The sequence below is a fragment of the Vespa crabro genome, chromosome 6, assembly GCF_910589235.1.
Source record: "Vespa crabro chromosome 6, iyVesCrab1.2, whole genome shotgun sequence".
Taxonomy (NCBI): domain Eukaryota; kingdom Metazoa; phylum Arthropoda; class Insecta; order Hymenoptera; family Vespidae; genus Vespa; species Vespa crabro.
In genome coordinates, this window is record NC_060960.1 from 1,284,231 (window position 1) to 1,311,562 (window position 27,332).

The 27,332-nt window shown below is 35.2% G+C and overlaps 1 protein-coding gene across 5 annotated transcripts in view; it reads left to right on the plus strand.

Moving 5' to 3' along the window:
• The window catches only part of LOC124424943 (rap1 GTPase-activating protein 1-like), a 102,787-nt gene that overhangs the window by 29,022 nt on the left and 46,433 nt on the right, over positions 1–27,332 (plus strand). The window contains exon 1 of one of the 5 annotated variants that reach the window (XM_046964595.1): positions 8,426–10,648. The exons of the other annotated variants lie outside the window; for them this stretch is intronic. Within the exon in view, the coding sequence (XP_046820551.1) occupies positions 10,368–10,648 (281 nt within the window). The 5' untranslated portion in view covers positions 8,426–10,367. Of the gene's footprint in view, positions 1–8,425; positions 10,649–27,332 lie in introns of those variants that run through there. 5 annotated transcript variants of the gene reach the window in all.

Genomic DNA, 27,332 nt, shown 5'->3' on the forward strand with positions numbered 1-27,332 from the left:
CAAATATTTGCTACGTTAATATTTAATTTCCAACGTTCTAAAGTTCACATGCGATTTGATAATGATTTTTCTTTTTTCTTGGAAAAATTTTTGTTTTCACTTTTTTTTTCTTTTTCTTTTCATTTTTTTTCAATATTCTTTTGTTTCTTGTTCTTTCTTTTTTTTCATTTTTTTGAGAAGTTTTTCTCATTAGTATAAGAGATCACGCGGAAAGAGAGAGAGAGAGAGAGAGAGAGAGAAAGATAGAGAGATAAAGAGAGATAAAGAGAGATAAAGAGAGAAAAAGAGAGAGCTCTCGATGCGTCTGACTCGCGGGTGTCAAGGGATTATTGCTTGGGCTCAGGCAAGCAACGTCGGGTCAGTGTACACTTCATAGAGTACTGGCATGGGGGGAAAGGCAGCTCACTTGTTAACGATCTCGTTCGCGTGAGTCACGCTGCGTTTCGTGCATGTTCCGGCCGTGACAACGACTGAAATATGCTGGAGCTGAAGAAGAAGAAGAAGAAAAAGAAGAAGAACCCAGAGAGATCGACTTATTTTTATGTCTCTGTCTTTCTCTCTCTCTCTCTCTCTCTTTCACTATATATGAAAGAGAAAGGATTATGATCAAAGCCTCGAAGCTTTCGGAAGTAATAAACATTTTAGTTGTGTAATACGAGTAAAAAAAAAAAAAAATAAAGAAATAAGTAGAAAAAAAAAATCATCGAACAACACCTTCTTTGAATAATCGTAACTATATCTTCTATAGAGGCCATATTAAAATCGGACACTTGTGGATTTTATCTGATCGTCATACTTCAGTCGTAACTTCAACGTTGTAGAAGAACGAAAAGGAAAATTCTCTTATATAAATCGTAATAGTGTTCTTGCGCACGTGCAGGAACCAGTACTTATGATCGTGGAACTCGAGGGCGATACTTACTTTGTGTCGATCGATCCGTCGAAGGATCTCTCTCTCTCTCTCTCTCTCTCTCTGTCTCTCTCTCTCTCTCTTTCTCTTTCTCTCTTGAATTACACAAGTATGTATTTAACTTTTACAGAGTAATACAAATATCATCAAATACCTGCGCGAACTTTGCTTTGATACGTTTCGACGACGTTATTAGGACTATATTAATTTTTATAATTATTTTATAATTACTTTTCAACAATCCATTTATCCAGCCATTTTCTGAACTCAAACGGAGAACATGTTTTTGTACTTTTTCTTTTTTCTTTTTTTTCAGTTTTTTTTACTTTTCTCGAAAAAAAAAATGTGTAAAGGAACGAAACGCGTGAAATAAAAAAATACAAAGAGAAAAGAGAAAAATTAAATAAAGCGAAGAGAAGAGTGTTCGATTTACCCATGACGTCATACTGAACACGATTTACCGGAAAGAGCATCCAGGAAGTTGAGAGAGTCAACGAGAAAATATGTCTGACGTATAACAGCGTGACATCTTTCTTGTCGGACTGAGTTGACCCTCGTTGTTGAGAGTTGATACGAAGTATAATTAGTACGAACGACGATGGATCGATGCTTTTTAGCATGTAACACATCACAGTGTACCTAGAGTGAAACGTAATGCGTAGTATATCCATCACGATATATAAAATAGAAACAAACAAACAAATCAAAAAAGAAGAGAAAAAAAAGAAAATGTCAGTCTCTATCGTTCAGTGAACTCTTCTATAGATTTAACTTTCCAATTTATATCTCCTACATTGCGTAATCATATCGCGTTACAATATTCCATGTATACTTACATATACATGCATATAAATATATACATATATGTGTGTTATATGTATACGCATTCGTTTCTAGTTTCCAAAGGAATTCGAACAATTTTCCGAGAGTTGTTTCATCGATTGTTATACGAACCAGAATAGAACATTCGTAACCCTCAATAGATAGAAAATCATCCCCCTATATAGGAGGAAAACCGAGCGGAAAAGTGATTCTTTCGAATACGTACTTTGACCCACCGTATGGGGCGGGTATCGGTTCAGGAGTAATAAAAAGAAAACATATAGAAAAAAAAGAAGGAGAAAGAAGAAAAAAAAATAGAAGCGAATAGGGGTAAAAGGGAGAAGAAGAGATCGAGAATACGCGAAACCAAAAAGAGAAAGAGAAAGACAGAGAGTTAGAAAGAGAAAGAGAAAAGGAGAAAAAAGAGATTTTGAAAAATAGTACTGTCTCGTCTGGAAATTTTTGTTCGAATATATCTGACCCCTCGTCGTCATTAATAACTCGACGCGTTTGCCACGCGCACATCATTTTCCTGTCTCTTTGCTGTCCACCCGATGATGCGAACCTATACGTTCAAATATATGTTAGAGTACTATATGTATATGTATTTAAGTATGTGTGAATGTGAGTCAAGATAAAAGCACGGAATTAGGTACCCTCGTTGCAGCAGGTTTCTATGAAACACCCTTCGCCTTCCTTCCGCCCCTTCTACCTCTAAACTTCCCCTCTTCCTGCAATCCTACCCATCCCCATTCCCCTGACCTTTTATGACCCTGTTTCTAAAGCACGCGTACCGATCGCTTTTATTATCCTTTGCGTGAACGCCTGCGACGTATATTCTTTTTCCATCTTTCTCTCTCTCTCTCTCTCTCTCTCTCTCTCTCTCTCTCTCTCTCTTTCTCTCTTTCTCTTTTTCTTTCTTTCTCTTTTATTGGCAGAAAAATTAATCGACCTCAATACCGACGGATCCCAGTACGAAGGTCTTTTAAAATAACAAGGCGCATGATTTTAAAAAAATATATAAGAGATTTGTACGAGTTAGATACTCGAAAGATTTGATACTGGATAGATAGATATATACATATATTGAACGTATCTAACGTTCGGCCAACTCAATGAACCGGATCCTTTAAACGGGATTTTACTTACACGCCATTTGCGTGGAACCTAAGTGTATGCTGTATTACGTACGTACATATATACACGCTGCGTTTTGTCGTCGATGATATCTATGCGTGCCAAAGAGGGAAAGTGTATTCAAATCTCGATTTTTAATACCATAAAATTACTACTTACATATATATAAAACTATTACATACATACGTATATACATACATACATATATATATATATATATATATATATATATATATATATATATATACACATACACAATATACAATATATGTGTATGTGTGTGTATATGATATTTGATGTATGTATGTATGTATATGTGTGTGTATATATCTTTTGATTTTACAAATATATATATTGTAATATCAAAAGATGTATAGTTTGATAATAATAAATATAAAAATATGTTCCAAATAAAGATTTTAATAATAAAATAAAATTGTAATAAATGGTAGATAGAATTGTCAATAATGAAAAAGAAAGATTTTAATTAATTTAAAGAATACAAGAATTTGAATAATAAATAAAGATTAAAAATTTTAATAAAATAAAAGAAAATTTAATTTTCAAGACTCTTTTTACACAATACTTTAATAATCGAATAAAAAGAAAGAACAAAATCAATAGAATCGCGATACGTCGATAACTTTTGACACCTTATTTGAAAAGAAAAAGAAAGAGTATATAAGAAAAGATAATAAGTTATATAAGTAAATATAAAAGTTCATATATATATATATATATATATATTGCGAACGTTACAGGCTCGACGAACGATCGAGTGCAGCTTACATTATTATATCGATTGTGATTCGGTATAGGAGCGTCATCACCCCTTCTCTCTCTCTCTCTCTCTCTCTCTCTCTCTCTCTCTCTCTCTCTCTCTCTCTCTCTCTTTCTCCTTCTCCTTCTCTCAGTCTCTTTCTCTCTCTTTTTTCTCTTTTTTATCTTTCGCTTCGATGAAATTCCATTCCATCGTGGCTTTTCTCGCATTCGTGACGGCTAGCGAGAACAAGCCGACGCTCGCGTCAAAATTCGTCAAGGGCTGTCAAAACGACCGACGGAACGGTCCCCGCGAACGAATGAAACCATAGGGTAGTCTATCCCCTTCTCCTTCCCCCATTTGTTTTCTTTTTTCTTCTTACTTCCTACCACACTCTTCCCTCTTTCTGTCTCTCTTTTTTTCTCTCTTGTTTTTTCTTTTTCACTGTTTCTCTTATTCGTTTTACTCTCCCCCACCATTTGCCTCTTTTCGATGAAGAAGAAACGAGGGGTCGAAATGTGTATCCTTCCTATTTGTTTTCTTTCCTGTTCTAAACTCGCACAGATAGATTTTATCCTCGCATAGAAAATCTCTGGAGTATCATTAAATAGTCTTTTATCGTTAATAAAAAATATTTATCAATGAGAAACAAGATTACGTACACACACACACACACATGTATGTATATGTACATATAGACAGAAATGTATCTACATAGATATATGTACGTACACAAGTTATTCGATTCGTAGGTGTAAATACGTGACATGAATGGAGATCGCAATAGCCCAATGAATTCTAATTATCATGCTAATCGATATTAGAGAGATAGAATACTTCCTAACGCCCACCATTTCTGCTAGTCGATTTCATTCGCGTAGACCAACCCATATTGTGAATACGTAGTTAATGATGTTTGTTATTATACTTTCAATAATAAAAAATGTTAACCTTTTAGAAAGCCATTTCTTTCAAATATATTCTCCATGATTCACATAATTATATTTCTCGAAATATCGATGACATCTCAACGATTAGCAACCTTTCCTTTCCATGTCCTTGTCTTACTCATCTAGTATCTATGAGCAATCATCGTTCGGAAATTCTAAAGTAAATATACAATTGATTAATGGTAGCCTTAAAACAAGAACGTTCGATGAACGTTCGAATCTTTCCTTTCATTTTTCTTCTTTAATCGCATACTTCTTGTGTTTATCTACTTCTCGGTCCATCTATCCATACCTCCCTTTCTCCCTCCCTCCATCCATCCATCCCTCTCTCTCTCTTCCCTCACTTTATTCGCAGATTCTTAGATACTTACGTTCATTTAGATAGAGAGAACTAGCGTTACGAGATGAGAGTACCGCAGGAAACGGGACAGCTTCGTCTCTCGAGTGAATGGATAGACGCATAGCAGCCGCAAGAGTAGCAGCTCGGACAAGCAGCTATGCGCTGCTTGTGGCGAGTAGGTGAGTAGGTAGGTAGGTAGGTAGGTAGATAGATAGGTAGGTAGGTAGGTAGGTTGACTCGTAGAGGTGAGGGTAACAGAGATACTGAGACAGAGAGAGAGAGAATCGACCCTCGAGAGTCTCTCTCTCTCTCTCTCTCTCTCTCTCTCTCTCTCTCTCTCTTTCACTGATAGAACTGGACTGTCCGTATGGCATGCGCGTACCTTCTCCAATCATGAAACAGCCCTGTCCTCTCCAAGCACGGAGAAGCTCGTAAGCCAACGAGTCTCTCAAGTCCTTTTTTAGGATCCCACTTAACTTTTCATATCTCCCGTTCTCAGTCGTAATTATATCGTACACCCGAGAACGTAATACGATGACGGATAAACGATATTCTCATTATTCTTTTTGTCCTAAAAGTATTTTTTGAAAAATAAATTGAGAGACAAAACAAATGAAAAAGAAACGAGAAAGAAAAATATTGTTATTTATAAGAACAAAATGATAATGGAAAAGTAAAGAAAAAAAAAATTTCTCTTTATTTTATAATTAGAAAGTCCATTTGCGTTCGTCATTTATTCTTTTACCTTTTGGAATTAACAACGATAATAAGAATCTTTTATCGTAAAAGTTTTCATCATCTTGTAGTGTCATTAAGCGGTAAACTTAATGTCAGAGTTCTTACGTGTCAATTCTTTAGAATATTAAAAGGAAGAAGAACGTGAAGCGAAAGAAAGAAAGAGAAAGAGAGAGGAAAAACCACGAAGGTTGGCAAATTTTTACGGTTCGTTGCTATTAATATTTGCTATTGTAGCTTTATTGAATCGTACGCATATTGCGTTCAAGAGAATCACACAGGAAACCACAGAACGTTCTAAGGTCGTCGACTTTAACGTGGAATTCACGTCACCCTGTACCTCAGTTCGTTCGTACAAATACACACACACACACGCACGCGCGCGTGTATATATATACGCTCGTGGAACAATGACAATCAGACCGAAGAGTCAGCATTGTTGTCAATGTAGTTTACGAGCATCGCACATATGCTCTCGAGTACCACCAGGTATAATGCTACCTATACATATACACATACACACAAATATACATATAATATATATAAGTATATATTTATATATCTATATATCGTATCGATGCTCGTCGCATTGTCAAACTCGTCGCTTTCAAGTGTGAAGTGATCTGTAAATCACGTACGACCCTTATTCATTGTTTGGCATCGCGATTTTTCTGATTTTTCGGATTTTCTCCAAATCAATGCATTTCTTCCTTTCTAGTTCTAAACCGCTTCGTTACGCGTCATTCCATATGACCGAACTCGATCGTTCCACGTTTAATTTCAGATAATAATAAATAATAAAAAAAAAAAAAAGAAAGATATTATTGGCAAGGATTGTGAATCATATTTTTAACACTGATACTACTGATATATTCATACCACGTCCGTCAATTTGATGATTACTTTGAAAAAAAAGGAATGAAGATAAAAACAATATTATTCGTTATTATTTTTACTTTCATTTTTACTATAATAATAATTAAAGGAAAATGGATTTTAATTTATATATTCGTAATGATTATGATTCTAATAATTATATTAAAATAAAAAATTTTAACGGATTTAATAGTTCCAGTAATAATACGAGTAATTTAATTTATAATAAATTATATTGAGTTTATAATAAATTAATAGCGAGATGATGATCTATTAATTATATTAAAATAAGAAATTTGAATGGATTTAATATTTTTCAATGGTAATACGAGTAATTTAATTTATTAATTTTTCGATGACATTGATGCTCTATAACAATCTTAATACAAAGTTTACATGACGCATGATCGCTCATAAAAAAAAAAAAGAAAGAAAGAAAAATCATAGCTTGATTTATTCATTATTGATTAAAAGCGTATGTCAGCAACGAATATTTCCGAACGAGAAGCGCTCAATAACGTGTCAGAATCAGAATCATTTATACAGCGCAGTACGTAATCGATCGTAGCACGATAATAACCATAAAGGGTCGGAATTAATTTCTCTCTTGCTCTAGCGTTTCCATAATATCCTATGACTTTTCGTTTCGCCTATCTAACAATTTCAACAAATTTCATTGAAATTTCAATCGGTTATCTATAAAAGAAAATCCGAAATATTTTATTTGTAACCGGTAACATAAGTCGGATCTCGTATGGAAATGGAAAGATAATTGACTACGACGAATTTAAACGGATTCCAGTTAAACTATCGTAACAAGCGAATTGTAACATTAAGATAAGACGAAATGTCTCAGAGAAACTCTTAAACGTAAATACACGCTAACGACATATTATTAGAAAAATATTGATATAATAGAAACTTCTAACTCCGTTATCTCACTTCGTTCTTTCACGTTTGATCATTTCTAATTACTCGAATACATACTTTTATATCCATACGCATTTACCCGTAATCTTATTAATAGAGTATTTATGAAATTGTATAATCGAAAGTCAAATATATGTATATATATATATATATATATATATATATATATATATATATATACATATATATATTTCCTAATGTTTCTTTCATAAAAGGTAGCTAGCCAACGAGAGCCAATATCATATCTTGCTAAACGAACCGGTTAAATGACGATAGTAAAACAAGATCGTAGTAGTTGGTGGACGTCGAGTAGAAGATCGGAGATGTTCGAATCGATTTCCGTTCGCATCTCGACTACTACGAACCCGCCTACGACGGGTTAATTATCTCTGCTTTTAAAAGCTTCGCCGGTGAGCAGCAGCAGTAGCGGTGGTGGCAACGGCAACGGCAACAGCAACAGCAACAGCAACAGCAGCAACGATATATACTCGCCTTCGACTCGCCTTTCATGCGCATCTCTTTTCATACTTGCTCTATCTTTCGCGCGAAGATAAAACGAAGCTGGATAAAAACACGGTGAAAGATAAAAGGGCGGGCAGAGAAAGGGCTGGAGAAAGGGAGAGTTTCTAAGGGAAAACTTACTTTCGAAATGGTCGCGTTTGAAGATACCGACAAAAAGAAAAAACAAGAAGAAAAAAAGGAAATATTATTAAATTTATAAATAATCTCATATCTTAATTAACGACATGTAACTACTGCGTCACTTGTAGATTACTTTCCTGAGGGTAGAAATGAAAACGATTATAAAAAGAAAAAAGAAGGAATATTATTATTTCATTTATTTATTTTCCTTTTAAAGAATTAATCTTTACAAAAATCTTTACGAAAAAATTTCGTTCATTCCTAAAAAGAGGAAAATAAAAAAAATAAAAAAAATAAAAAAAGAAAAAAGGAAAAAAAAGTGATCTCGTTTGAAAGATCGTTGCAGCTTAGAAAGATCGTTATCCGTCGAAAGTTCGAAGGTGATAATCGAGATACCAACATAATTATTATCTTAAAGAAAGAAGCGCAAGATAAAAAAAGAAGAATAGAAAAAAAAAAGAAAAAAAAGAAAGATCTAGCAAGTATAAGTGTCTCTCCGATCATTAAAAGCGCGCTTTTCTCGGAGTGACGACACAATGTATTGAGATATCTCGGCGCGTCGAAGAAAAAGAGAAGAGTGGGGATCGTTCTCCTTTGCTGGGACCGTGCGTATCCCCTACTCCTCAGCTCCGTAGCTTTACCCCCACCAAAGGTCATCCGATTAACGGGCGTCGCCGGCAAGCAGCGACGAAGTGCCAGAGGCGGCAGTCCGCGCTTGCGGGGCCTTACGAGAGGGGGTTTATAGTTCGTGTCTCTCTCAGTACGACGTATCACGTTACTTCATCGAGATTAATCGCGATTGTCTATAATCATAGAGATATCGATTAGAATCTATATCGATTGACGAACGGGAATAATAAAAGCGAGTTTAAGATACTTTTAGAAAGTCGTTTGAGGGGAATAAGTCACGTGTATAATAACTACACGACATAGTCGTCTCTCCTGTGTGTTGTTTACCAGAACGATAAGCGTATTCATTGTTTGGAGGAGGATACTCGTATCGTAAACGCAGACACCCTCTCCCCTGCCCTCTCTTGCCCTCACCTCCCCCCGTTCGACATATTATCCGTTTCTCTTTTTTTATTTAAAGGCGATACCAACACACTCGTGACAGATCAACACGTTTGTTTCCTCTAATGTATTCTCACTAATGGTATTGGTAAAAGGACGTCCTATCAACCAAATCATATATTGCTTACGTTATATTCATTATTATGTTTATAATATCGATCGTTATGTTTTAATATAAAATCAAGAGGAAAAAGTGATCGAAAGGGAAAGCTATATTGCCTTAGGAAACATATCTTTAGCGAAGAGATAAAAGAGAAGTATCGTTAATAGAAAAACTGGACGTTCGAAGTTTCTCTCTGTTGCCTTTGTATGTTAGCATTGGTTCTGATCGAGAAGTCACCGAGAGTACTCTCACGTTCTTGGAACGTTTCTTCGTGGGGAAGAAAAAGGAAGAAAGAGAAAGAGTGAGAGTGAGAGAGAGAGAGAGAGAGAGAGAGAGAGAGAGAGAGAGAAAGAGAGAGAGAAGCGTGGGTCTTCGTCCAACATCTTTCGACGTCCACGGCTGGTGCAATAAGAGAAAAGCTTGTCCTGGAAAACATCGAAGTGAGATTACTCTCCTCCTACGAGAGAATAGATCGAACTGTCGGGAGGAAACAAGAATACGTTCGATTCTAAGAAAATAGAGGATCGATACGTCTTCATCGTAAGTAAGAAGGAAAGGAAGAAATAAATAAAGGAAGAAAAAAAATTTGGAAAAAGGGAAAACGCGAAAGAAGAAAAGGGACTCTGTAAAATAAAAAAAAAAATATTTATTTCTACGTATAGCCGGAGGCTATCAAGACCCTTGGCTGATCAAGATAGGTCCTTATCTACTTGAACGATCCGAACGAAGTAAACGATCGCTAGGTGAATATCTCGTGGGTGGAGAAACGCGATGAGGGGGAGGAGTCGAGGTACTTGGTGAATTACGTTTTAAACCACCCCCTCTAACCCCCCTACCCAGAACAGTCCGCTCGCCAACAGTCTCCTTATTCCAGCACCGGTGGAAAAACTTTTTCAAGTAAACAGTAATTATTGTAGGCGAGAGAAGGCGATCGTGATTAATAATCGGCACCGGTTGAACATCGAGAAACCTCGTGAGAAGAGAATAGAAGGGAAGGAAATAAAGAGAAGAGAGAAAAAGTAGCAGCGTGGGCGTTCGTGCCTGTGACGTGTGACGTGTGCGTGTGCGTTTGCGTGCACTCGCGTGTATGTATGCACATTTACAACACGGAGGACTACGTACTCCTTCGTACCCTGGGTACAAAGAGTGTTAAAGAGAAAGAAAAAGAGAAAGAGTTGTACGATCGTGCAAATGATCGTGCCCTTACGATCCTCTCGATCGTTGATCGTCTTAGTGGATGCCAGATTGCCTGGATGCCAGTTTTGGAAGGCGGAATAGCAAAGAAGCGTGGTGCCGATAGGCTCGGTCGCAAAATGCGAATGAGACTTTGCACCGCATCAAAGGAGTCCTATACGCTGCTCTCCAAGAAACGGTAAAAAAAAAATAATAATAATAATAAACCATTTATCCTTAAGTTAATCTTAATTCTATGATCAATCGTTAAAAATTATGGTTTTTCACATGTCACGTAACACAATAAAAATTGTCAAAATACAAAGTTCACGTTGGATACGATGGAAATGATCGTTCAGTGACCTTTCTTTCCATCAGTTGAGATCACTAACGTATATCTCATCGGAATTGCTAGCTTTAACGATCGACGATCGTTTTCGAGATTTTCCAAGCCCTACAACGAACGACCTATAATTTAGCTCTCGGTCCGAACGATTCGGATCCCACGAGTAACTGGCTTCGCGTCCTCGTTCGTTCATCTCTTCCTACCACGGCGGTGGCGCTTACTACGTGTGTCTTCGTGTTTAGCCACTTTAGAAGACTAAGATCCGACTATCGTCGTGTCTCGATGGGTTAGGCTTGCACGAGCCACCTAGTCCCTTCGGTAACTAGACGTAATCTTCCGGTAATTTAGCAAATGACAGTCCGTAAATATTTCGTTCGTAAATTATGATTACGGGTTTCTGATCGTTTGTTTTGCCGTGCCTCCGTTTCGGGAAAAAGAAAAGAAAAATTAAAAAAAAAAAAAAAAAATAAATAAAAATAAAAATAAAAACAAAATTAAACATATGAAGACACGTAGATCTCTCTCCTTTTCTCTTTCTCTCTTTCTCTCTCGTCTTTTTCTCTGTGGAAACACACTTTTTGACATGTAAAAATGAAAGACGCATTTTTACATAAAAAATAATATAAAAAAAACAATGAAATATATTAATTATGAACGAAGGAAATTTCCAATGATCATAAAAAGGGGGAAGGGGGGTTACGCGAGGGTATAACTTTATTTCAGTAGGGTCCAGCTTTTCGTTCGGCGAATCAAATTTGTCGGTATTCTCAGTGGCACGTTCTCGGACATCTAACGTAATTTGTTCGTGCATATCGTAAGCCATTATGCATACAGACGCGAAAGATGTTGCTGCAGCGAATGGAATTATAGTAATCCGAGAGCCGACCCCAGCGCCTCTCTTTTCTCTCTCTCTTTCTCTCTCTTTCTTTCTCTTTCTTTCTACTTTCGTCATAAATATTCATCCCTATACGTGCGTTACGTTGTTAGACATATTTACACAGTTATGAATATGGGTAAGCGGTCGTGGTCCAGCTTGGACCGGATTTCCTCTCTCTCTCTCTCTCTCTCTCTTTCTCTCTTTCTCTCTTTCTCTCTTTCTCTCTCTCTCTCTTTCTCTCTTTCTCTCCCTCTTTCTCTTCGAAGATTACTTCTCGTCTACTTGAAGCGTTTGCATCGCTTTGAAGTTTCGCGTGTCTTTCTAAAAAGAAGTTTTCTTCTTCTTTTTCTTTTCTCGTCTTCTTTTTCTTGTTCTTCTTCTTTTTCTTTAAGTTGCACACACGCATGTACCATAATACAACCTTTCTCAGCAGGTATAACAGTACAGAAAATTTTAACCGAGGCGTATAATAGAATAGAGGGAGCGGAACGCGTAAGTAGACGCGCTTGCTTTCTGATTTATCCGACGATTTAGCCGATTTTAGCGATGGAATTTGCATGCTGGAAGGAAACACCGTTTTCCCTTTGCCGAAGAGCGTGTAAGAAAAAGATAAAGAGAGAAAGAGAGAGAGAGAGAGAATGAGAGAATGAGAGAAGCGAAGATGCTACGGCAGCCAAGCTATTCCGGCAATTTCGTTAAATACGTGCCGCGAGAAAATTGAAGATAATTTACACCTTGCTTACCTTCCATTCAAGGTACCAAACTGCGGTACCTTTTCGTGCGTACGCGCGCCCTCACATGAAGGGATACTCACACACATATACACACACACCTTTGATCTTGTATACTTAAGATAGACGTTCGTGAATATTCTCTCTGATAAAAAAAGAATATATATACACATATATGTGTATTACCACCGTGTAATCCGAGAACAAGTGGCTGTATGTTCGCGCGATATCTCTGACTTTTCTCTCTCTCTCTCTCTCTCTCTCTCTCTCTCTCTCTCTCATTCTCTTACTCTCTTACTTTCTTATGTATACACACGCAACATGTATGTGTGTGTATGTATATATACATAATCTGTGCATATTTGTGAGGTTCTCGCAAAGTAAAAGTCGCAGCTGCCACAGTTTCGTCTCTACTCCTCGTCGTTTCCTTCCTCCTCCCCTCTTCTTCATTTCCTCTTTACTCTCGCGTCTTTACGCTTGTTACGAGGATGAATCAAAGCTCTGTATCGAAACGGAAGCTGCCATCCACTGGATTTTCGATCGACCGTTTAAAAGAGAACGACGACGACGACGACGACGACGACGACGATGAAAGAAAAAAAAAAGAAAAAAGAAAAAATAAAGTTACCAGTCATCTCATCTCCTTCGACGGATTTCCTTTTAAACGATCTCGTAACTCGAACTCGAAGATAGACTGTTTTATATAGCTTGCCTTCCACAACGATTCTTATCACTTTTTTTTTTTATAGAACGAATACTATACTGAATTGGACGTTACTGTAACTAACGGATAATCGGTTCGAATGGAGTTTGAACAAAAAAGAAAGAAAAAAGAAAAAAAGTTAGAAAAGCAGAGAGAGAAAGAGAGGGAGAGAGAGAGAGAGAGAAAGAAACACGCTAACGTATCAATCTTTTTATCTCTTTTATCTCATTCCTGACAGCTGTTATAAATTAATTATCCATCGTTTAGAGGAAATATGAAACGCACACACGTAAGTACTTTTCCTATACACAAGTTCGATCTCGTTCGTCGAATGATTGAATTCTTTTTCTTCTTTCTCTTTTCTGTTTCTCTTTTTTCTTCTTTTTTCCGAAATCACTAATCAACGATTAATAGAGAAAAAATCAATAAAACAAAAAAATAAAGAAAGAAAGAAAATATAATCTGTTTTGTACGTGACCGTTCAACTTACCCTAATTAGGTATACACGGAAATTATGTTCTTCCTTCTTTCTCTCTCTTTTTTTCTATTTCTCTCTCTCACTCTCTCTCTCTCTCTCTTTCTCTGTCTTTCGTGACCTCGAACGAAAAATTATTCGTATGATAAGAAAGGAACAAGTTATGCGAGCAATAGATAACCCCTCACAAGGACTAGAATAATTCGTTCATGATATGTAACACTTGGAGTGATTCGCAAGAATAGTTAGTTATTCGTTGGCGCGAACAGTTGGTACATTCTTTCTCTCTCTGTCTCTTACTTTCTTTCTCTCTCTTTCGAATTGTGTCTCGCGATAAGAAAAAGTCACAAAGCTAGTATAGCGCGCGCAATAAAACTCGGCAACGCGTATAATCTATGTTGAAATTTATTTCAGAGACCGCCTTACACGACGTTCACCCTATCACGGTGAACGTTTTCTTTACGTATCTCACGGACGCGTCCTCGTTTTCTTTTATTTTTCCCCTCCTTGTTTTATTTCTTCAATCATTTTCCATCTCGTCATTTCTTCTCCGTCGAAACGATCAAATTAGTTTCGAATAATACCGCGCTTTCACAGATTACACTCTTTCTTCCATCCTACCTCCTTCACTCTCTCTTTCTCTCTCTCTTTTTCTCTCTCTTTCTCTCTCTGGAATATTCATTTCTTGAAGGCTCAATTGAAAGCAACTCGTTTGAACGTGTAGCTTCTCTTAATTTCGTGACGTTCGTATCAAGTTACATGACTTTATCGATATCTCTCTTTTTCTATCTCTCTTTCTCTCTCTCTCTCTGTCTCTCACTCTTTCTCTCTCTCTCTTTCTCTGTCTCACTGTCTCTTTCTCTGTTTCTCTCTTTTTTCTTTCGCGGAAACGAGAAATAATCGAACAGAATGGTCCATTGTGTAATAGCAGTAACGATTCAGCGCCGCATGGAATTCCAAGAAAAGAGCAGTGAGACAGAGACACATGGAGAGAGAAAGAAAGAGGGAGAGAAAGAGAGAGAGAGAGAGAGAGAGAGAGAGAAAGAAAGAGAGAAAGAGACGAGTAATACGAAAGGTCTGGAAATTCTGTCAGCGGTGAGATACCAAATACGAATTCATTCTTACATGTATGTATATCGATATTCGAGATCGTGACCGGGTTCTCTCTCTCTCTCTCTCTCTCTCTCTCTCTCTCTCTCTTCAGTAAGAGTCACTCGGTATAGTAAATAACTATACACGACATATAAGTATGTACCACGTTACTGAACTTACTCGAGCGTCTTATGGGTTTTGACGAGTCGTGGAGTAGGCGAATACGCTCGAGAGCCGCTATCTTTTGTCGTTAAATTCGATAACGAATAACGCACCGCTGAATATGCTGGAAATAATTCGACGATTTAATATATCACATACCTACGTACATATGTATGTACGTATATGTATATACTTGCATACATTGTTGAGAAATATTTATCGTAGAAGGACTAAGAGCTAGTAGAGAAAGAAGAAGAGAAAGAGGGAGAAAGAGAGAGAGAGAGAGATCTTGCGGTCTGAGTTACTTTCTCGTTACGCCATATCGTAGTCGGTTTCATCAAAGTTGAAGAAAAATGATGATTTCTTTTACTTTCCACGCGGTATGTCCTTGTATCTCTGGTCATAAATCCTCATGGTCGATATTATCACCTATACATAGCAAGAAACTTAGCGATAGGTGAATCAAGTTAATAAGACTATGAAAAATATTAAACAAACTTTAAGAAGATAATAAATCTTTTCTTTTCTTTTTTCTTGTCTTTCTATTTTCTCTCTCTCTTTCTTTCTTTTGTTTTACTTTTAACTAAATTGAAATTTAATTTATTACGATATACATATAATATTAAATCTAAATATTTCCTTTTCTTTTTTATTAATTATAATAATTACTATATATGGGTATATAATAGAGAAAAATAAATTATAATTATATGATACAATATTTTATTAAATTTAATATCATTATTTATATCTTATAATTTAATATCTATATAACAGAATATATTAATTAAATTTAAATTTTGATAATCTTAAGTATTAAATTTAAAAATTATTAAAATTTAAACTGAGAAAAGAGAGAAGAACAGAGCGAGAAAGAGAAAGAGAGAAAATTTGGACACATTAATTTCGCATTTTTCTATTAGAAGAAAAAGACAAAGAGAGAGAGGGAGAAAGAGAAAGAGAGAGAGAGAGATAGGAAACGAAATATGAAGCACGTGCCTCGTTCGTTTCTACGTGTTACATCTATGCGATATATTAATTTCGTTTAAGTGTACGTGCGTCCGCCCACGTGGCTCAAAATTACGCGTATCCCCCGTCTCGTTTCATCCCCCCTCCTGCCCCTTTAAAGCAAGGCAGCCACAGTTTAGCCCATCGTTAAATCATCCTCGACCGAGCGGTACATCGTGCATGGTATATCGGTTCTTCTCTCGTTGGTGTTACTAAATTGCCGCAGGACCCTCGACTCAGAACATCGAAATCACGAGGGCGGATTACTAGGGACTTAACACGCCAGAGGGGACGTTCGACACGAGGGGAGGATTACTCGCGAGATCTTTCTTGACGTTTTCCTTGCACCCTCTTTGACCCCCCTCTCTCTCCTTCCTCTCCACCCTTCTCTCCCCTTTTTGTCCTTTCGACCGGTCGTCCTCTAAATCTCAGTAGGATACGTATAAATATTACCTGCGATTAGCTTGACTTCTCTTTTAAACCTATGCTACTTAAATACATTCACGTACACATATACACATATGTATGTATCTATATATATAGATACATGTATACTACGTATATATATATAATATATATATATATAAAATATATATATATAATATATATATATAAAATATATATATAATATATATATATATACCTATATATACATAAATAGATAAAACTTTTTTTCTTTTCTTTTTATATGAAATATGTTTCCTTTTTTATCTTATATTTTTTTCCTTTTTTTTATCTAAAATTTGTTTTCTTTTTTATTTGAAATCTTTTTTCTCTTTGTTTATCCTAAATTTTTCTTATTTCAAATCTTTATAAGAGTTTCCTTTTGTTACTTTTCGTGATATTTGTGAATAGCATAACGTTTTGGTGTTTTTTCTTTTTTGTTTTTATTTTAAATATATTTAAAATATATTTTTATTTGTGTGATATTCCTATAGTATAATATTTTGAGATCTTTTTTCATCTTAAAGAGTTCTTCCTTTCAATTTGTATAAAACTTCCTTTTATCTCTCGCAGTTATGTGATATTTTGATAATATAACATTTTCAGATTTTTTTCATCTTAAATGTACGTACATTTAAATATTTTATTTTTAATTTTTAATTTTCTATTGTAGGTATTGTAGGTATTGGAGGTATTGTTTCATTCCATACATTATTTGCAAGTAAATCGATAAAGAAAATATTGTAGATAAATACGAAACCATTAATAATTGTTTCGAATAAGTACAAAAGCTCTAAATTTAATCGGATAAATTTCCTAGAATATCGTATTTGTGAAAAATAAAATACAATCAAATGTATTAAAATGTATTTATCGTTTTCTATGTCTCCTGGGGTTGGTATGCTTTCGATACGTATCCTTTTGATAAATGATCCATCGATAAAATAGGTATATCGTATAAACACATACACTAAAGAAAAAAGAAAATAAAAAAAAAAACAAATAAAAAAAAAATTTGGATTCAGGAGAGATCAATCGGACCAACACAAATAAGGGTATCGTCGATACGAAATATCGATAGATATCGTGAAATAAAATAGGAAAAGAGTGAGTAAATATTTGTATGACCTTTTAAATGCGCGTGAACGCTCGATTGGTAGTTATTGTCTTTTGAAAATGAAGCAGCGAGTTCGACTAATCTATATGTATGTGTATATTATTCGAAACATTTTGCACGTGAATTTATCCACCCGAACGTTTTGAATTGTTTTCATATATGATCAAACAAATTGTTGCTTCTCTTAATGGATTTATTTAGCGAGTAATATAATATTTACATTTATATACATATTCATGTATAATAAATTTATATATATATATATACACACACACACACACACACACACACATTCACACAAGGTGTATCCATTCATGGAAATTTCAAGCAAATATCTCAACATTGATTAAAATTGCAAAAACATTTATTAAGAAAATTTGCACAACTTTGAGTCAGATTCAAAATATTTATAATATTTATTTATTTATTTTTGTTATTCGTGACCTTTAAAATACCGATATAATTTTTTTAAATGGATACTTATAATTTCTTTTTTTTTTTTTTATTTAGTTATTCATATAACAATGATCATTTACAATCAAAATCATATGTAGTAAAAAGTTGTTACTATGCATTGATAAAATTTATCGTATAAAAAAAAAAAAATATATATATATATATATATATATATATATATGTATACATACACATATGTTTGTAATATATAATTTGAAATATTTCTACCAGGACCGAATTAAGATTTAAAACGGTTCAAAAGAGAAACGACCTTCCGACATTTATTAGCCACTTCATGCTTGATTTTTCAGTTATAGCTATGGTGTTCAAGGCATGCGTGTCACTATCATCAATCCTTCTTTCTTTCTTTTTTTTTTTTGATCGTCGGACATGTGCATAATACTTTTGTATAACTTACCCTTGACACTATCGAGAAGTATAAAGGTCTTAATGCAAAACTCTGCAATACTGATCGATGAGGTTCGATAAAGATTAGCTATGGTATTGACGACCATATGGCAACGTGTCAGGATCACGTTAGACGAGTATTAACGAAAGCTTATACCTTCCAACTAAGAGCCATTATCTATTCTCCTGTCTTACGTGTTTACGTGACTGAAAGATTCGTGAGAAAATTTTAAATAGTAGACTGAATTAAAAATGATCTGCCTTCTTCGAATTTATAATATGTACGTATATATCGAGAATTGAACGAGTATTTTTGAAAAATGTCCAATGGATGAACGAATATATATATATACATGAGTATGTGTGTATATATGTATGTATATATATATATATATATAATATAAAATGTGTATAAAAGCACGTAGGTATTATCGTTCAGAAAACGTCGAACGCATTCTAAAGTAGCACTCTCCCTATAATCTGCCTTTCAAATGGGGGAAGAGCGAGCGCGTGATTTTATTTCTAGATATCGGATATATTCCGATTGAGAATTGAAATCAAATACAAGTACTTAAGTAAGTAGGTAATATTCTGCTTCGTGGCCATGTTAACTTGTAGAAAAAAAATTGTAACATTTCAAGTTAATTTAGTCCTTATATTTATTATGTATCCACTCGAATCCCATTTAACTTCTTACGTGCATTTTATAATTGAAGAGGGACGTTTGAAGATTTAACGTTAAATATTTGCATACTTAAATATCTGTATTTTCCTTTCAATTTAATCGTACGCGTCATCATATTGCAAACGAACGATATTGCTTTTTGGAGGTGGTAGGAGGAAAAAATATAAAAAATGACAAAATAAAGAAAAAAAAGTATTGACCTTTTTGTTCGACTTTAACATTTAAATACGATGCTCGAAGAAAGGGGATGGGAGGAAATGGGGAAGATGTGGGAATATAAAGAGAACGTTTTACGGACATAGAAAGCTTTGCGTAGGGTTCTCTCTCTCTCCCTCTCACTCTTTCACGCATGTGTATATATATATATATATATATATATATATATATATATATATATATATCACCTATGTATATGTGCATGCGTGAAAGAGTGAAAGGGAGAGAGAGAAGAAATGGTAAAGCTAATCGTCTCGGCGTCCGTCGATGGTCCGATCTTATCCGAAGAGAAGCGTGTACAGTGACGCGAGCACGTGACACACGCTCGAAAAGACGAGAAATGCGTCTTTCCTCTCGCTCCAGACACGTCCACTTCCAGATGGAAAGGAAGACGGTGAAGAAAGAGAAAGAAAAAGAATATGATCGTGCAGTAAAAAGAGAAGAAAGAGAAAGGAGAGAGAGAGAGGGAGGGGGAAAGAAAGAGAGAGAAGGGTCAAAGATGCAGATGCAATAAGAGAGAAAGAGAAAGAGGGTGGGTGTAGGCAAGCTGGCTCTTCTGGACAGGAAACGAGCAATTAAGTGGCCGTGGCGACGTTATCTCGTAAGAAGAGAGAGAGAGAAAGAGAGAAAGAGAAAGGGAGGTTGTAAACTCGTCCATGAATCGGCAGAGAGAGAGAGAGAGAGAGAAAAAGAGAGAGACAGAGACAGAGAGAGAAAGAGAAAGAGAGAGAGAGAGAGAGAAAAGAGTGCAAATACGAGAGAGAAGGGTCTCTCTTAGAACGATCCCGATCGGAATGTGTATAGCGCGAATGGGTATCTCTTGAAAAGCCCTGTATGTTTCTACGTATGTAGTTATGTATTACATATACGAACGTAAGTACGTACGTACGTATATATGTAAGGGTATGAATGTAACGTCGTCCTTCTCGTTCTCCGCTCGAGAGAGCGCAATAAACTCGATGATTTAGTCTCGGCGGGCGGTTTTCTTGCGTGTGGGAGAAATTTGGTGAGAGCTTGTATCACATTTCTCGAACGTCTTAGAATTTAGAAACGTCTAATTCGGTATTACTCTGTGTCTTGTTTTAATCTTGTTCTTTCTTTTTCCTTTTTTATTATTTATTTATTTTTTCTTTTTATTTTTTTTAACCAGTTAGTGCCTCGCGATTTAGATAAACTATATTTAATGAAAGAGAAAAAAAGAAGAGAGAGTGAGAGAGAGATAGAGAGAGGGAGAGAGAGGGAGAATAAAGTAAGAAAGGAACATAGATAATTGTAAATTATTTTTATTTTTCGATAAATGGTGTAAAAATAAAAATTCTTCTTGATAAGATCTATCTATTCATGAGAATAAAAGAATCTGATTAGGCAGACGTCGTCTATGAAGTTGTAATCGCGATCAAGAGATTACTATCGCGTTAAAGAATTTGTGCGACGTACCGTTGGCCCATTATATATGTGTGTGTGTGTGTGTGTGTGTGTGTGTGTGTGTTTGTGTTTGTGTTTGTGTATACATATATATCTGTAAACCTCTCACATAATACCGACCTAAGTCGACACACGTATCGATTTACGGACCTCTTTGGACCTCTTTCGAAATCCGATTGACCTTTCGAATCCTTTCATAGTATCGTGATATAAAAAAAAGAAAAGAAAAGAAAAGAATAGAAAAATAAAATAAAATAAAATCAAAATCGTGTAGTTGGATACAACGAGAGAAAACGTCGTATCCATTCTAATTCGCTACTGTAAAGCCAGATTGCGCTAACAATTTAAGTGGTCGCTCAAGTATTTAAGTGGTACTGACAATAAAAGTCGGACATGTTGAATGGCCGTCGTATTCGTGGACTCGGAACCTGGCTTGGTATACTTTCGAGTTTGTTATTTTCTTTTGTTTTTTTGTTTTTTTTTTTCTTCAAAAGAAACATATTCACAACTAACGTCGATGAACGACGATAAGAATTAATAGAAAAAAGAAAAAAGAAGGAAAAAAATCCAAGCAAGTTTCTATCGGAAATGTTCAATGACACGTGGAAAGCGTTATTTAGAGATTCGATGGATCAATTAAATTCTCGACGTCGACATTCGGTGAACGAATTAACGTGCGTAAAACGGTCCCAATTATCTCCATTAATCCAGGGTTTGAACGCGTCGGTGATTCGATTTACCTATGCTCGTTTCTGATCATGTGACCCGTAATTGCCGATTTTCACAAAATCCCGATGAACAAAACGAGATGTATTGTATCTGGAAGTAAGATGATGAAAAGAAGAGATTTTTCGTTCAGATTGAACGATCATACGAAAAAGAGAGAGAGAGAGAGAGAAAATATAAATATATATATATATATATATATGTATGTATGGACGTGTGTGTATATATATATATATAGTATATACCTATATATGTTAAGCATCGTAGACTCGTTTTATTAAATCAATCCGATTATGCTTGGCCCGGGGAGTCAATGTTTGTACCAAACAGACGTTATCGAGCACGTAATCTTTCTGAATGGAGTCGTACGCCGTAACCGCAATTCCGTCGCACGCGGAATCGCGATAATAATGGGACAGAGGACCGCGTGCACGAGCCCTATCCCCTATCATTACGCTCCACAATGCGTGCTTTTTGATCATGTAGGGATGTCGAGTAAGAGAAAGAGAGAAAGGGAGAGAGAGAGAGAGAGAGAGAGAGAGAGAGAGAGAGAGAGAGAGAGAGAGAGGGAGAGAGAGACAGAGAGAGAATGCGGGACAGTGGGCACTTTGTGACTCACGCTTATTCGCCCCTCGAAGAGTAGAGTGAGAGAGGAATGGATGCAACCCCCGCGGAGAGAGCTACATACCCTTCAATAGTGCGAGTAGCTATCTCTGCATTTTCTTTTCTATTATATTATATATGTAGGTATATGCATTTTGTGTATGTGCTTTTTTATCTCTTCTGGAGAGAGAGAGAGAGAGAGGGAGGAAGAGAAAGAGAGAGAGAAAGAGAGAGAAAGCGTAATACGTGTACCGTTTCTCAGGGCTCGTCAGACAAGAATAAATGGTCCTTTTATAATCTTTTCTCCCCTTTCTTCTTTCTTTTTCTTTTTCTTTTCTTTTACTTTCTTTTTAATTACGCAAAACGGTTTCAACTAGGGCGGTTCATCGGTTTCATCGATTATTCGAATAATCATTCTTATTTCCGTCATATTGTACGAGTAACGTTTCTTAAATTCTTTTGTTAAAGGAAAGAAAAAAGAAATATTTGAAAAAATGTCACCACCTTTTCCTCCTCCTTCTACTTCTTTAGTTTAAACGATCCTCTGGGTGTGCTGGGACAGAGATTCACGATCGCCTTTCTATCTCGTTAACGTCGAAACGAAGAAGGAAAAAAGGGTGTGCAGAAGCTGTGAACACTTTGTGAGTCACGCGTACTCTTCCTCCTTTCACTGTAACGAGAAAAGAGATAGATAGATAGATAGATAGATAGAAAGAAAGAGAGAGAGAGAGAAAGAGAAGGAGAGAGGAAGAAAGAAAAAGATCCACTCTACGATTTTAAATTATTCACGGTGTACGAACAACATTTCGTCAAAATCGCACCTCTTTTCGTGTCTCGGTTTTTCATCATTTTCATCCATCTCCACGGTTGTTATCTTTTTTTTTTTCTTTTTTTCGTCTCTTTCTCTTTTGAGTTAAAACGAGAATATAATTAGATTCATTAAAAAAAATGTTTCGTGTACGTTTCCAAGAGACAAATTTTCTAGGGAGATTTATCCAAACATTAGGGAGGGATGGAGAGGGAGGAGGTAGGGTAAGTTTGTTCCTCCAATTTGACGTATTTTTTCCGTCGAAATTTATTCGAAAAATTTTGCTTTGAAAAGGAAATAAAAAAAAGTGTGGAAATAAAATAAAAAAAGAATTAAAAAAAAGAATGAAACGGGGTCCTCTTAATGGAAACATATGCGAGATAATAGATGCTCCATGTGCTTGTTAAAATGTGCGTCAGACTCTCTTGTCTGTGTAAACGAAGATCGGTTAAAGCACGCATAGAAAATGAAATTAGCATGAGAAATTAGCATATCTAACAGTTTCTAAACACTGGTACGCGATATAGATGACACTTCCTCCAACGTTGTGTTGAATCATTTGCCCGACATATGGACATGCCGTTAAAACGTGTTTATCGTTTGTAAAAAGCGATAAAAATGTTGTTGCTCGAGATGTTCTATCGTCGCGTGCTCGATGTACACACACATGCACATATGTATACGCATAAACTCATGCATATCCACACATACATGTCCTATTCTTTTCATTCTCGATATATCATGTATGTTACACACGCGTATCTCTTATCGAAATCATAGATTGTACATGCGTGCGATTTCATACTCGTGCTCACACGCGTTTGTCAGCTTTAATATCTTCGCGTCATCTGTTTTCCTTAAATTCCTTTGGGTAATACGATTTTTTTGTTAACAGATGCGAATTAACAAAATTGTTATACTTATCTTTTTTCTTTTTTCCCTTTTTTTTTTTTAAATTAACACTAGTTACAAGTCATCAGTTTAACGAATTTCAAATTTCATGATTGATATTATAAACAGCGTAAATTTTATTTTATTTTTTTCATCAAATTATATAATATTATTATTATTAATTTATAACTATTATATATTTATCAATTTAGAATATATATTAATACGCGTAATAGAAAATTATATATATATATATATATATATATATATATATATATATATATATATATATATGTCACTACTTTATAATAATAATATTATATAATAGATGATAATATATAATATAAATTTGAATCTATCATAAATTATTATTATCATAAATTGTAAAATTTTATATATGCCAAATATAATTAATATTTAAATTTAAATGAATTAATATTATTAAAAGGGAAAAAGAAAGAAAACAGAAAAAGTCACATTTTAATTTACTTGTTGTCAGTGAAACAAATTTCAATAAAAATGTATATATGATAAATGTACGTGTATAAATCTAATATTAATTTATTATTCGTTAAATTTATATTGAATCCAATACAGACTTTACATACATACATACATACATACATAGATAGATAGATAAATACATATATATAGATCTATGAGTTTTTGAACGATCCTTAAAGAGAATGCTATAGTTGGCAAAAGGCTTGGCCAGTCTGACGTAGGGTTAAAAATGTCGATCACGAGTGGTCAGAAGAGGAGGGTGCCAACGTTAATCTCATATCCCAGTCACGATCGTTTCAACCCTCCTACATTTTTCCAGATACTCGGGTACAATGAGGAACCCCGTTTGAAACGAACAAACAATGGATAAATCGACTGTACCGCACGATAAAATTCTACGTGGAAGAGGAATAAGGGGGGAATGGATGTGGGGTGGGGGAGGGTTGAAGAAATGACGATGGACAGGATGCTAGCTAGAATAGAGTACTCAAAACGGTTGTACAATTTAAAAGAGAGAGAGAGAGAAAGAAAAAAGAGAGAGAGAAAGAGAAAAGAGAGAGAGAGAAAGAAAAATATAGGCGTGAATGCTCTCTTTGTAAAGATGCAAATGTCAATGCACCAGCATGTAGCCCTTCGTTATGACCGACTCACAATGCCAAAATGCGCATAATCATGTTAATGAGCTAAGAAATATGGCCTCGTTTTTTTTTCTTTCTTTTTTTTAGGTCCATCTGTATATCTGTCTATATCTGTCTATCTATACCTATCCTATTCGTTGTCTACCTCGGAGAAGAGGGATAGTGGATGTCTCTCGAGTGGTCGAGGGTATGTCAAAGGTTATTTCGAGAGGATCTTCAAACTGGAGAATGTTCGGTCGTTGACTTCACACAGAGAAAAGTCAATTATAAAGACTTGATGATACGATTAAAGAGTTGATAATTTGGATCCTCTATACATATATATATGTAGACACACACAAAACACATACAAATACTATCGACTAACCGTCATATTATCGTAAAGATATTTCAATTTTTTTGGATATTATTTATTATTCGTTCATATAGATTAAATGGATTTTAATTGCAAAGCGGATAAAAGTCTTTAAATTTCGGTTTATATCATTTCATTTTCGTTTTCGACATGTTAAATCAAGTCTAATAGCAAACAATTTCAAATCATTATATTAGTTTTTACAACTAACGGCAACCAGAAAAAAAAGGAGAGAATATTTCAAAAAGAGAAATCCTTCGACAGATCGTAATGGTAAAAAGAAATGATACTCGCAAAACTCGCTCTTGTATGTATCAATGTGTCACATATTGATACGGATCCATATATTTGTTTATATATATATATATATGTATGTATGTATGTATGTATGTATGTATGTATGTATGTATGTATGTATGTATGTATGTACGTACGTATGTATGTATGTATATATATGCATAATGCACAACACATAACGAAAAAGAGTGAAAGATACGAGGCGACATATGCTACACGCTGAAGTTGCGCATATATCACGTCGTTGTCAACCCCTCGAGCAAAAGGTCGAACCCACGAAATTACGAGGGCCTCTGTTTATTATTTCTTTCTCTCTCTCTCTCTCCCTCTCTCTCTCTCTCTTTCCCTCTCTCTCTCTCTCTCTCTCTCTCTCTCTCTCTCTCTCTCTCTCTCTCTCTCTCTCTCTCTCTAACTCCTGCTTCTCCTTTGGCTCTTTCTCTTTTCACATCAGAGGGGTACACCCTCTGTCCAAACATACGGTATCATAAGAGTGAGAGAAGGAAAAAAGATAGGAAAATATAGAAGGAAAGAGAGAGTCACGAGAAACTAGTGTATCCAGTCCGATTACTGCAGGCACCTACCGCCATTAATTCCCATTCGATTGCTTTCTTTTGCGGCCTTCTTCGTAAACAGAATTGTCGTCGTCGTTGTCGTCCTACGAACGACAAGATTCGTCTCTCTGTCTCTGTCTCTCTTTTTTTCTCTCTCTCTCTCTCTATCTGTCTCTTTCTCTTTTTCTGTCTCTGTCTCTCTTTCTATCTTATTTTCTTTAGGGGCTAATTGAATCATGTTACTCTTGCCTAAGGAAAGTGCAAATTCTGTAAACATTTGTGTAGGTACACATACACTTTATTCGATGGTTAATGTACATGTAAGAAGAAGAAGGAAAAAAGAAAGAAAAGAATTATAAATAATGTGAAATTTATATTGATTTATTGATCAGGTTTCAATTTATATTTAAAATATTATCGTTTTTAGAATATTATTATTAGCGATGACTTGATCTAACATCTTACTTATATATATATAATCAATTATTTTCGCTGGAGAGTCCCCTTATTGTTAATAGGTCTTCGAGGTCACGTGGGTGTCCCTGGTACGGTACATTGCACAATAATCGTTTCAGCAGAGATCTTTCGATAGAGACACGTGCTCGGGAATCGCCACTCTAAATGCAGAGAAGCATTAATACATCGGGAACATTTGCTATTCATAAATCAGAATTGCTCCTGCCTGTCTCGTCGACATTGACGTATTGAACCATATACATACATATATACATATATACATATATATATATATATATATACATATATACATATATATATATATATATATATATATATATATATATATATATATTATATAGATATTTTGCAGCCCTTGTGTCCATACGTTAATGGTAGTTTTTGTTAAAAAAAGAAAAAAAATTGAAAAATTATGAAATTTCGTCATAATACGAACACAAAATAATCTTTTGTTAATGCATCGACGAACCATGACGATTTCTTTAATGCAATCCAGGATTTCGTCAATTACGATCGATTATCTTTCTTTTTTCTGTTTTTTTTCTTTTCTTTTCTATTAAATTCTAAGCCACGATAGATAATTGGATAGTGATTTTGGATCTATAAATCAATGGGAATAATGAGATAAAAGAAAGGAGCTCGTAGGAGGACGTATCAGCAAATCATTTCTCTTTACAATAGTACTCGACGGATTTCGAAATCATTAAGCGAATCGAGAAAATAACGGTCCAGCGAGCCGCATGGATCATATCCTGTGGATGTTTACCTCGAGGATATCAAAGGACGGTCACGCTCGATGAAGCACGGAATAATCGAGAGATAGAGAAAGAAAGAAAGAGAGAGAGTGAGAGAATAAAAGAGAGATAGAGACAGAGAGAGTGAGAGAGA